At 36.3% G+C, this 13,837-nt stretch overlaps 1 protein-coding gene across 1 annotated transcript in view; it reads right to left on the bottom strand.

Annotated features, from left to right (window-relative positions):
* ERO1LB (ERO1-like beta (S. cerevisiae)) overlaps positions 1-13,837 on the bottom strand; it is a 42,853-nt gene that overhangs the window by 3,828 nt on the left and 25,188 nt on the right. Inside the window, exons 7-16 of the mRNA XM_010562947.1 lie at positions 11,848-11,921; positions 9,082-9,202; positions 8,945-8,991; positions 7,848-7,859; positions 6,971-6,997; positions 5,419-5,511; positions 5,030-5,276; positions 4,082-4,151; positions 2,367-2,453; positions 754-887 (exon numbers count right to left, since the gene is read on the bottom strand). Coding sequence (XP_010561249.1) covers positions 754-887; positions 2,367-2,453; positions 4,082-4,151; positions 5,030-5,276; positions 5,419-5,511; positions 6,971-6,997; positions 7,848-7,859; positions 8,945-8,991; positions 9,082-9,202; positions 11,848-11,921 — 912 coding nt within the window. The remainder of the gene's footprint in view (positions 1-753; positions 888-2,366; positions 2,454-4,081; positions 4,152-5,029; positions 5,277-5,418; positions 5,512-6,970; positions 6,998-7,847; positions 7,860-8,944; positions 8,992-9,081; positions 9,203-11,847; positions 11,922-13,837) is intronic.

Genomic DNA, 13,837 nt, shown 5'->3' with positions numbered 1-13,837 from the left:
TACGACTTTCCCTCAAAAGATCTCCTATCTGACTCTCCGTTATATTTACATAACATATTACAGGTATTAAAGTTTATATATATGTTTAATTGTCCCGACTTCATTAAACATCTAAAAATCTCTAACCAGAGGTAATAATGTTTATTACATTCTTTTAAAGAGGAACAGATTGTTATAGTCAAGATCTGAAGAACTAGCATGATGAACAAAGCAAGTTCTACACATCTTTTAAAGCTGTTAAAACATTTTATTTCATCACTTGATTGGGCTAAATTTTCAAAAAATTAATCAAAACTAAAATTGTAACAAAAATAATCATATCATACACAAAAATCCAAAAGCCTAAGGGATAAATGACAGTTAAGTGTTAAAAAAATCTCCAAGTATTTTTCTTCCTTTTCACTACTTTTTACATAGACACATTTAAAACAGAAATACCAAATGTAGAACAGCTGTAGTCAGTGTTCAAAAAGGAGGAGACACATTCAAAGTCTAATGCTTACATCTGTTTAAGAGAAAGATGGAATTTATGAGACTTGAGATAAAGAGATGAATTAGATCCAAACACAGAATGATGACCAAGGCTAATAATCAACACTCCACATACTCAGTTTGATGGCATTAAGTTTATCAGTATCACTCATAGTAATTCAGCCTCTAAAAAGCTACAGCTACATGTACATCTTTCCACAGACCTTGAGTGTTGACACTGAAGTTGTACAGTTTTTCTACTACACAAATGATAAAACTTACCTTCCAAAGGCATTTACAAGAGCAACTATTTCTTGACGCGTGAGTTGAAAACCTTTTGATGGGCTATTCTCAGGAAGGCTCTGTATTTCTTTCTCAGAAAACAAGATCTTCAGAGCAGTTCCTAAGCCTTGAGTCTACAAAAAAAGTCCAGTGTTTTAACATCAATAAGATCACTCCTCCGAACGCTCAGAAAACTGTAAAAAAGTTTAAGAATTATCTAATCCAGGCAAACTGTAGAACCAATTCTTATATATTGACACTCCCTCAACCCAAAGAGCTGCACACAAACCAGGACACTAATGCAAATGCATGCCATCAATTGTGTACCAGGTTCAGTCACTTAAATAAGAACATCTGCTTCCTCAGCTATACTTGCTCTTCATCCTCATGTTTTTCATCTCTTCCTTTTCCATCTCTTTTCTTCTGAGCCACAGCACATACATATGAAAACATGCCTATTACAACACTTCCAGCTCCATCCTGTCCCTTACCTTACAGATGCCCCACTGATGCAGGAGCTGCAGTTGGATCAGATCTCCCTTTTTCCTCTCCCCTCACCCCCCCTTCAAAGTCAAACCAGGTTTTATTACGAGGTATCACAACGCTTCTGCTTTTTTCATCTCCAGTCCCAATGACAGACATGGCAGTTTCAGTTTCAACCCCTATTTTCTATTCAGAAATAAACCAGAAGAAACTATTCTTATTTCCCCTTTTAATTGGGCTACAGAAACAACCACTGGATTTTGACAAAAAGTGGTTGAGGCTGGCTGCCAGAGACTTTTGTAGGTCAGGAAATCTGGTCCTATTTCATTTTGTGAGAGAAGGAAAAAACAGCAGTAGATCAGAAGCATTAACTAGGACAGGGTAGGCAGAACTCTGGAAATTCAGCAGAGAACACCAAATTTTTGATGTTATAAATTTCTTTGAAAACTGAACTCTGATAAGCTTAATGCTATGCAGCAGTATAGTACAGTAGGCACCCCAAAGTAACAACTATTCTCAGTCTGGACTTAACATTAGTCTTGAGTTTTAAAATCTTGTTCTTGATAAATAAAAATAGTAAGTGTCCAGAAACTGAAACTGTTTTTCAACTTTCAGCTTTACTATGCACCTTTGCATTCATTTGCTGCCTTCTGCATAAATTGTGAAAATATGAATTACTTCTTTCTCTTATGCCTCAATTTGTGGAGTTAAATCTCATGCTGGATTTTCTAACAATTAAGCAAGTGCTGTACTTCCAGGAAGGCTTACCACAGGTGATTCTACAAGGCTCATCTGATCACTGAATACAGATAAGATATTGATTTTCCATAAGACTGACATAAAGCATCTGCTTTTAATACTTTTTTTTTTCAGAGAATACAAACTATACCTTTCAGTAAACTAAACAGCTGTTGACTAAACAAAATAAAGATTTTTTTTTTAAACAATTTTTTAAAAATTGTTTAACAGTGAGTTAAACATATGTCTATTTTTAATATATAGGTAAGGATATCAGAGACCAACCATGTACAAGAAGTCTGAATGCTAATGTAAGAGGCATCCTGCCAAACTGAAATAGATGCTTATCTTCTAACCTCCCCCCTGCCACACACACACAAAGTAAACTGTACCTGCAGTTTGCCCCACAGCCTGCATTTGTCACATCCAACACAATCCATTATGCGGGATATGTTCTTGAAATGCAATCTGAATTCTTCCTATCAGTTAAACACAAAATAAAAAAGGTTTACTTAAAGTACCTCTTAGCTTTACAAAACCAGAAGGTTAACTAATCTATACCACTAGAATATCAACTCTCTATTACTAAAACTGAGCAAAACCACTACCTTATGTGGTCAGGCCATAACAAAGGTCCACATACCCAGAATCTTGTTTCCAAGCCACTGTTAACTGTTAATTCCTCGAAAAAAACCCCAAAATACAGGACATGCAGGGTAATGCTTGGATTCTGTACACTGAGTTTCTACCAACTTTCTCAAAATTTTCTGAGCTGTAAGTACTGTATCTGTGTCCCTGCCCAATGTTTCTTCCATTATTCAAATCCTTTTTGAACTAACCTACCTTTCTGACAAACAGGCAAACAAGTTACAACTCACAAAAGACATTTCCTGTCTAAAGCTATGGGTAGATTGTTGCTTTGCAGCTTCAGTGAGAGCGGAAGCAAGCACACCACAGAACTAATTCAGATGATCTCAAATATTTAAGGTCAGAAAAACACTAGCTGGGCTGATAAACTACTGGCACCTTTGTAACAGCATTCTTTCTAATGCTAGTGAAAATACATACTACTACTGAAGTATGAAAAGTGTTAACAAGTATTAAAACAGACCTTTATTACTGAGCCACACTCCAACTGTGGAATTGTAGTGCACACCAAACTGAACACCAGCATGTTAGCACTGGAAGTTGCTAGGTAGTAACAGCATTCGCATTAGGTTCCCACGTCTAGGAACTATGCTTTTCTAATGTTAAGTGTAATATTGTATTATATTATATTGTATCATACTATATAAGGGATCTAGTTTTTTTTAAGCAAACCACTTTTTTTCAGATGCTTATGTGAAACAGATACTTGTGGGAGCATAATCATGGACTCAACGACAGATCAATATGATCATAGTTGAAGACCCTTTACTAGAGCATCACACATCATTTTTATACATTGGTTACATCCGTACATGCGTTTAGCTATTTTACTATTGGTTACACACATTATTCACGCACTGTCCATGCGCCTAGTTTTACTTAATGATTGGTTATATCAACACTGTACACGCGCATAAACATACGACATAATTGGTTATACTAACTAAAACATGCGAAACTTGTCTCAGTCTAATTGGTCAAGATAAACTGCCGAATTGAGGTTGTTTGTGCCAAGTTCCCTTTATTGTGGAATGCGTACCTGTGTTCTTCTAATTGGCATCTTTCTTTTTTTGTCTTCTTGTTTATTCTGTTCAAGGCCTTCTAAAGGTGTCTGGAATGCTCTCGTGACTGTTGGCTAAATATGTGTCCACAGATACTCTATTTAAAAACACCATTACATCTACCAGTAATACCAATTCAACTCATTTGCCTAACCACAGTCCTGACAGCAGACCCAAGGCACTAAATCAGAGATTTCGGTCTGCTTGGCTCAGGACAACACATTGCATTCATTTACTATAAAGTAGATTAAGAGGCCTCAGATACAATTGTGTAAGTTTTTATCCCTGCCTTTTCTACGCTCAGCAGTATGCTTCTGGTAGGTAGAGAGGTTTTCTACAATAACACAACTTAATTCCAAAATGAGTATTTTGGATGTCATTCAGAAAACTAGCTTTACCTTTAATGACTTGGCTCCTTTTTTATCGCCAGCAAACATGGACTTTTCATCAAAGTGCATATGGAAGGACCTAATAAAGACAAAATGCAAAGACAAAAAACAAATGCTGGCATAAACTACAGTGGAAGCATAAACTTCCATCAAGCTTGGTGAGCATGCCATCAGTGTAAAATATTTTTCAGAGTTCCTAGTCTTTGCAGAATGGCTTTTAGAAAAATTTACTGAATGTTATCAGTTTTACTATTCAATCACTGTAACATGAAATGTAATTTACAGTTTTGCTGAGAGTTTTCTTCACTCTATTTCCAATTATCAAGATTTCTTTCTAATATATATTGAAATTATCTTAATATTTACCTTTCAGTTGATTGTTGTCTCACCACATCTCAAATACCTAGCAAGATTATGATTAGGGACAGCAATGAAGCCACACAGCACATCACCGATCACAAAAAATAGTGAGAAGGTGAGCAAAGGAACTGGACTAAATAACCTTACAGAGTAAACAGAAGGAAGAAGGGATGGCTAAAACCCCAGAGGTTAAGTCTATGATAAAAGCTGGATTACTCACTGGATTGTTAAAAGACTACATGTACTATTTTCCATTTCAAAATAGATCACGTGCATCTTACACTGAAGAATCAGAAAAAGCAACAAATAAGGAGTAGCCCAGGGTGGTGTGTGTGTGTTTTGTTTTGGTTTTTCTTTTTTTTGTTTGGGGTGGGGTGGGGGGTGTGTTTGTTTTTTGAAGATCAGTATATTCAAACCTCAAAAATATTCATTTCTTCCTGTCAAATGTACAAATGACTCTTGTTCTCTCCCATTACTTAATTTTATTTCTTCATTCCATTCTCCTCCTTGTCCTATACTATCAAGGAGTCATCTGGTCTCACTTGCGAATATAACTGAGAATTTCAAATAGTTGATAAAAAAAATCCTATGCCTTACTTTGTATCCCTGAAGATATCTAGTAAGAGAGCTTTAGATTCAGCATCCTCATGGCCATTTCCAGTGTAAAGGTCAACAACTGAACGCTCAAAGTACGGTGCAACCTTTGACAAAGCACGCAGCTCTATCAAATATAAGAAATACAAATTTTTGAGCCTCCTTGGTCCTTCTCCTTTTGTTTCAATAGGGTCAAAGCGGCGAGTGAACTCTTTCACATTTGGTCCCCAGCGAGGCTTCCCCCAGGTTTCTACACAGAGGAAAAAAAAAGGCAGGGGGAGTGAAACATACATATTTAGAAAAAGAAAGCAACTAAGTATACATCAAAAATTTTCAGAAAAACCCAAACATTACAGATATTGTAGAATTCCATCTACCTAGACTTAAATTACCTTCAAGAAGATAATTTGCACACAGATGCAAGTTGATGCTAGCATGAAGTCCAGAAATGAGTTTATAAAACACTCTTTTCTCAAGGCAAAGACCTGTCCAGGAAAAAAGACAAACAGACCCAAACTAAATACTGGAAATAATGTATTAAAATGAATATACCTTGACATTTCCGTGATGCAAGTCTGCATCACTTACATTTTAAGAGTTACAATTATAGTACTTCAGCATTGTTAATAAGCCCTTATATCCATCACAGGAAAAGTTTACCTCTTAATTTTTATATAAAGAAGTACTAAGAATGAAGCTTGACATTTCTTGTTATTTTAAGTGTTCTAATAAATTCAGTCAAATAAGTACCTGGTCAATTAGTACAGATAAACTGCCACACAAAAATAAGATGCTTACATTGTTTGAGCAATAAATTTGAAATAGTCTTGAATTTTGACAGTCTGGAAACCAGAACTATACTCCGACCCATCCTAATTAGAATTAAAGCTACTACTGAATTAGAGAGTAGTGACCTTACAGAAAAACATCAAAAACCCCAGAAAACCTTATGGCATTGGAAAACAGCAAAAATATTTGTTCCCAGCTCTACTGTAAATTCACTGAAGATTTAAATGCACAGAGCAAAACCTTGAAAAATATTATTTTGATAGATACAGACTTCTACAGTGTAAACAGAAATGCAATGGCATTGGGTGGCTAAAATATAATTTAAATGCAGAAATTACTTAACAATACCACTTAGACCCAGAGACAGAGACTACACTTGGAATTCAGGAGTTTGCTCCTTTCTCAAAGATAAGTTTGGGTGACTTCCCTGCCACTCTAATCTCCACAAACAGAAGCAGGAAGAGCTGATGGTGACGCCTATCTGTGAGGCTGAGATCTGGCCTCATTTACAGACATCACATCTTAAAAAGCATGTAAATTTGTACGCTTTCCTACAACAGCACCAGTTAGAGATTTCCAACTAGACAAGTAAAGGCTTATGAAAGTCAGAGTGAACTAAGTTTGAAATTAAGTACATTTAGCTCATTTACTTTTCTGCACACCTCCAAAATGCAATTTTGATTGCTACCACTGTAATAATAATTTCCATTTAAATATTAATAAAAAGCAAATTGCTTTGCCTTCTGAACACACATTATACTTATGTTAGCTTATATACTGGGAACAGAACCATCAAAAACTTTAATGTTTTTTAAAGCTGTTTTCAAATAAAAATGCTTAGCAATGTTACTAATAGTAATGTCCCTGCTTAAATGCCTAAAATGAGCAGAAAATTCCAAGTAACTGGTTTGAAGTGAACTCCCCCTTTATAAAAGATGAAACACTGAAGGCTTTAAGGAGTATACCATCTAAGTGAATGAGAAGATTTCCAAAGACCCTCAAGAAAAAAAAATATTCTTTGAATGACACTCAGAAGTTCTGCACAACTTATTAAAAAGCCTACACTATGAAAAATATTTGGGGAGATGAAAAGAAATACTACAGTGTTTCTTCTAGTGAATTTAACATTATATTAACCTATCCAAGAGCCTTTACCTTCTAGCCATGTGTAGAAAGATTCTCCTGTAAATACAAAGTATATAGTTAAATGAAGAGTATTCATTTTCAACATTACAGTATCTTTATATTACTATGCATACTAACATTAGCTGCCATCTGGACATAAAGCTAAATAATTTAGCTGTTAAAGTGAGAATAGGCACTTAAGTGGCTGAACTTTACGATTAGTTTAAATCTGTTGGGGTCAGAATAGGAGAAATACAAGAATGAGCATGACTAAGCTACTGGTCAGGGCATTCAGAAGTGTACAGAAGCACAAGCCTGATTACATTGACTAGTGGTGAAAGACGTGTCGGAAGAATGTAATTATATCTGATAGCCTTTAACTTGGCTGCTACTGTCTGAAGGGTTCCTGTAGGCTTAGATCTTTTGCCTGAGAGCTTTCAGTTGACTGAAAAACCTTAAAGTCTGTCTCACTGTAGACAGACCAAATGCTTTTTCTCCCCACTCTCTCCCCACCTTCCCAAAATCAAGGACATTCAAGAAAGTACACAAAAACCTGTCCCTCTTCTTTTAAGGGATCTGACATCACTATCAATGGGGCTCTAGAGGAGACCCAAGAATCTTTTAATTTATGCATCTCCAGTTATCTCGCCAATAACATTACCACAAGACATATTCTGTTACAAGGATAAGAACCAACAACAAAACTGTATTTTGTTCTTACTCACTCCTTCCCCCTACTCCAAATGAAAGAATTATCCCAATAAAAACATTTTCTGATCAATCATCTGCATAAAAACATACCCTTACTGCCCTCTAATACAACAGCAATAAAATGAATAAATCATATGTCCAAAACTCCTTAATGCTTACTTCATTTCTGCAAGTCAAGCAAAATAAGGTGACTTACCATCATCTCCTCCTGGGGGGGGGGAGAAAAAATCCATAAGCATTAAAAAGATAATTTCCACAGCAAAGTAGTAATGAAACACAGGCTTTACTACAAACATTGAAAAGGTGCAAGAAACCTTACTTAATATACAAAAAAACAGGCTACTTCCCATCCTCTTCCTCAAGATCACCTCAGACTAAATACATTATAATAATGAAAGTCACAAAGAATTTGAAATCTTAGTAGCAGCTGATTTACACATTCTTGAAAGCTATGCTTTAGCTTCAGAAAGATAGTTAGGAAGTCTTCTTCAGTTCACATTATTCAACAATCTGACCAGTGTTCCTTTCTGAAATTCTGATCCCCGAGTTAAACTGCTCTTACAATTCTTTTTATTTGTATGTATGTACCAGCAATATATTATCTCAACAGTTATAATTACTAAAAGCTATCTTGATTTTCTAATGGGTGGTGATGTTTTCCAACTCAATCTATTGGCTAATAGTTAATTTTTAAGGGAAATGAGACACACTGACAGGGGAAAGCTGATTAATTTGGAACACCAGGCTATAGTTTTCAGTTTAAATTTGAAAACTTAAAACCCAAGTCATTGGCATACTCTTTTTTCTTTTTTTTTTTTTAAACATTCTTGCAGATAACAGCCTTCCTAAGTATCCATTCTTTCTTCAAATAATGCAATTATTTGTACACTTGTAATACCTAAACATTATGGATGGAAAATGTACAGCTACATTACACTAGGATGACTATGAGCTAAAGTGATTAAATTAAATGCTCTAGGAAAAAAAAAAACCAAAACACAAGGGAAGAATACACAAGTGCTGGAATTTTTGTTGAACTTTAACTCCTTCCCATCCACATTGGAAAATTACCGTTAACACTTACTAAACAGTTTGAGACTTACTTTAGTTTTCACGTTAGCTCCCCTGACATTAATAAGCCTACTCATATGCATAAGATTAAGCATGTATGTAATCAAGTATCACAAACCTTACTCTAAATATTGAAAATGGACAACTACTTCTACAGAGGAAATTTTAAAAAGTCACTATGTTAAAAGAACTGCATTAGAAAATAAAACAGGCAAGACCCACCCCTACTAGGTGCCAGTGGATTTAAAGGACGATAGACAGATCGAGGCCTAGAAAATAAGTTAGAAAACACAAAAATCAGTTTTAAGCCAAGTTGAAGCACAAGTATAAGAAATAGGCTTCCTCTCCCTCCAAATTACTTGAAGCAGTTTTCTTCATAGATGCTGTTCCACACTCTCCAAGCAGAAGGCCCCTTGTATCCAGTGTAACGTTCTGGATTCAGCAGCAAATCCACATACTGTGCATCTGGAGATCTCTCATCTAAATAGGAAACCTTTTGTTACATTTTCTAACCAATCAGTTAAAAAAAGATTTAAAAACAGTCACGCAGAATTAAATATAAATAAAAGGTCTCATATAATACTATTCTGTCTTCCAGTTGGATTAGAAATGCCTTGTACATAAAAATACAGCAATATACATACTAAATAGAAAGCTCAAAAGTAATTTATTCCAAAGTCTCTCATGTGGCCATATTTTCTACAACATCTGACCACCTTCTATGTGGCTTCTTCAACTCCACCATACACACTTGTCATGCAATGTGTTCTCTCACCTATGCTAAGAAATGAACAGTATTTTGTTTTAAATGGGCTTCAAATTCAGGGTTTATTTGTCCAGCAGTATTTGGCTGGGGGAGTCGCTTTTTTGAAATGGGTATACTGCTACAGGGGCTTCTTAATAAAGACAAGGTCAAAGAAGTGCATCTTGTAGTTGGTACATATTGTATATTTATTAGCTAAATCCCTTTTTAACTAGATACCCTTGTATGCTGGCAGAAAGTCTAGATCACATTGCTTAATTGAACAAACTTTAAGCATAGTGCAGAACGCTCTGTTGGTTATGGCAAGAAAGAGGTTATTTAAGCAGCATTTCAACAAGTTATACGCTCATCTCTAAAGTTCACTACTAATTCAGACAACATATCCAAAGAAAACTGTGAAACAGTACTCTGCTTAAAAACTCTGTACAAACAGAACACTTGAGTTTGAAGCTACAGCCAGTAAAAAGCAGAAAGAATTCCCCTCCTCTGAAATTCTAGGTCAAGAGCAACTCATGCTTAAAAAAACCCACATACAATACAAGCCAGTAGTCCAGAGACTTATTCATAGGAATAGGCCAAGCAGTGCCACTGAGTATTTCCTCAGATGTCAAAAAAAGCCACAGAAACAGAGAGTGAAAACTGCTCTAAAAAGAAGAGATGATTCTGCATGAGCAGTTAAGCATCACTTCAGCAGTAGTAGCAAAAACAAAGAAGAGACAGACACAAGACGCACAACAACACAGTGAGTGCCAGATGAGACAAAGTCAAATTACAGCTTTATTTATTTCTTTGACAGCATGGCTAACCTAAGCAGTGCCTACACTTCCGGTCACTTCTGGTCTCCACTTTTTCTTCTCATTATCCACATACAACTGAGTCTGTGGGGCAGTGCAACAGAAAGATGGAAAGCTGACCTGGGTTATGAAGTTTTTTTCAGCTAGATCAATTCCCTTATCTAGATTATCATTCAGCCCAACAAAAAGCTAGTAAAAAGTAAAACTGATGATATGGTTTTGTGCTGAAGTTGGGTGACTTAAGAGCTCCCTCACCACCAAGAAGAGAGAAGAGGAAGAGAACAAGAGTTTCTACCTCCTCCCAGTCATTATTCTCTCTCACCTCTCCCTGCTCCAGCTCACAAACTCACCTGATAAGCCAGTTCATCACAACAATCTGGGAGACGGGAGGAAGATGTCAACTTACCTTCCCTCTATTCAAGTAAGCTGAATCAGCTTACCATGCAGAAAGATGCAAGCCAGAGCCAGTGCAAAAAAAGCACTGGAAGAACACAGCTGGGGGCAGTACATCGTCCTTCAGCAGGGCATGATGTAAGGAGAGATGGAGGTAGAATCAGGAACTACTTAAGTTAGTATTACTTCTAAAAGAAATGCTCCTAAACCATACCTTTCCCAACTGAGTCCTCTTAAAAATGTAAGTAGGCAGCTTGAAGATAGCAGAGACAACAGCAGCTTATTGCACGTAACAGCTCAGATCTACAGTAATGCTCACCGACTGTTTATTACAGAAACAGCTTATATAGAAAATTTTCACAGATAAGACGCAACAGAAGTGCTGAAAGAGAACTGCAGTTGGTAAGTCCATTACAGCTGCTACTTTCTCAGGTGACACCGAACATTAGCCTAAAGGTAGATTAAAACATCTTGCATTATGCCCTAAATCTTCCTAGCATAGAAAGCTTTCTAATGTATTTATTAAAAAAGCCTTTAGCAGTCATTCCTGAACTTGGCAATGCTCACGTTTATCTGAAAAAACATTCCTTTGAGCTTTGAATGATACAAGCAAATAAAAAGACTCACATATGTGGAGCAGAGGGAAAGACACAATCTAGTATCCTAATGTTTTAACAAATAAGAAAGTCCTTACAAAAAAGGGTGAATTTAGTGCAGAGGTCATTTGGAAACATAGCAAGACTGGAAAAGGAACAAACTTGGTCCAAGCATAAACAGTAGAATAGCAACAAAAATAATACAGTAGTAAGAAACTGAATCAACTGCAAGTAATGTGTCTTATATTTGTGCTAGATGCAACTCTTTTGTGAGAAGAAGCTTTTTAAAAAAAATATATGCTAATCCCCTCCCATTTACCTTCTTTTTTATTTCCATAGAAGTCGCCTGTTCACTATACTAACAGGAGGTAACAGTGAACATGCCCTGTGTAGACTACCAAATGCTCATTGTAAAAAATTGCATTCTTTGCATGTAAGATGATATGAACCGTCACATCTCCATTTAGCACAAAATTAAAGCTTCTTAAAAATGGTTATTTGCAGAGAAACTATAATCTTCTGTGTTTTTTAAGAGACAGCAAATAAAACAAACACTCTGAAAAAGCTTAAACATTTTACCATCAAGTTCACAAAAATGATCCTGTGAATCATCGTATCTTGCCCAGTCAATGAAAGCCTCCTTACTTTGGTTACTGAGGGGGAAAAAAATACATTTGATTTTAAACTTTTAAATAAACAACATCGATAAGAGCTACCAAAAGAAATACAATCCACATATAGTAATTAACTTGGAATGGAATTCTGAATTACTGTATCTGAAACTCAAGAATATATGGAGTTACCGCTTGTTAGCTGCGCAGAGATTAAAGCAGGCATCAACTGCAATGCTTTAAAACGTCATCTTAACATCAGACAGCAAGAAACATTTCACCATCTTTATTTGAACAAACTGTGCAGCGACAGTGACTTCTCTTCCTTCAGTAAGAGCTTGGCAAAATACTTTCATAGCATACATTTTAAACACTTTTCAAAGTACTACTTTAGTAGCTGTCACTTGGGGGGGTGTGGGGGTAAGGAATCATCATGTTTTTGTAACCTGTACTTTCAGTGAGATCTACAATAGTTAGCCTTGCTTTTTAGTGGGAGACTGGATGTCTAAACACCCCTTCCAAGCTAAATTACACTATGAATATGATTTGTCTTAAGCCTTTTAAATAATAATGGTATTCCACTCACCCTAGCATTTTCAAATGTGTACTGTACCAGACAAAGTACTTTGAAGTTCCCATACTATGAAACACAAACAGTGCCAAAAGCTGAATGCTTTCTTCTACGCATATGTGCAGCACAGAACTATTGATGCCACACTACTGGCAGCAAAACATAAGCAAAATTAAGACTGGGAACTCTGCTCCAGGGTGCAGTGAAGCACCTTGAAATAATGAAAACCTATTCTGTTTGATCAAATTACTACTAGCTCAATTCTACAAACAGAGGCAATTCTATAACAAGATCCATTTCTAACCTTCTGCCAAATCACAACAGGAGACTATACTTGGCATTAGGTGAGGAACTTCTCCAGTAATTACTAGCAGGCAAGATTTGATAATCACAAGAAATACAGTTGGTAAAGGAAAATAACCCAAAACTACAAGGATGATGCACTGCTAGGTAGAGAACATGGAGGTTTGCCTACAAAGCACAAACTCTTCCTGAACTCACAGGATCCATTACCTGCCCTCTCCCAACTTTGTCTATCCTACTCTCACAAAATGCACTCTTTAGCTCTCCATATGTGTACTCAATCTTATATTCTTTTGCCCTACAGGAGTGGATGAGAGTCAATAGTTTCTTATTTCCCCTAAAAAACCTTGAAGGGCTCTGCCCAGTTTGGTTTAAAACACTGCACACCAGGCAGAAGCAGTCGCTTTTTCATGGCAGTCCCATTTTGTCAGATGACAGGGAAGAGTTTCAACATCTCTATCAGGTAGAACAGCTGAAATCTGAGGCCAAAGACACCACACCTCTCCATCAACAGTGAAGAACTGATTTTTCTATTTCTGCTTTTTAAAGGTGGGGAATCTAGTAGAATGCAGGTTTTTCTAACTGCTGTTCCACACACTTTCCTACTCAGGGGCAACACCATTCTGCAGAATTCCTCCCACCCAACCTTGACTGTGCCATGCAATAAGCAAGATCAGGGAATTGATCCAAGCTAAAAATAACTTTGACAACAAAAAAAGTAACTCACAAGCTCCCTGATCTGGTTCACTGAATTATCACAAACAGGCACATCCGTGTAACAGAGGGACAGAGCGGGACAGAATCCCTTAATCCAGCACAGTCATGAAGAACAAAGACTGATACTGGTAGAAGTAGAAAAAAGGTGGGTTTATTTGCAAGTTTCCTCTGACTCTTGAAGCTGTAAGATACCTCTTTCAAATAATATCAAAGCGTAATTTAAAAAAAAAAAAAAAGTCTACTTAACATCTTTACCTTCAGATGTTCTTGCATCATTTCACATTTACTTTCTAATGGGCTATGGAAAGAATGAAGAACAAAAACCAGCACATTGCAAAAACAAGACAGACAAAATGCTCCTTTGTTA

Source organism: Haliaeetus leucocephalus, unplaced genomic scaffold (genome assembly GCF_000737465.1).
Source record: "Haliaeetus leucocephalus isolate CR32 unplaced genomic scaffold, Haliaeetus_leucocephalus-4.0 Scaffold162, whole genome shotgun sequence".
NCBI lineage: Eukaryota > Metazoa > Chordata > Aves > Accipitriformes > Accipitridae > Haliaeetus > Haliaeetus leucocephalus.
This window is presented reverse-complemented; position numbering and strand designations above follow the sequence as displayed.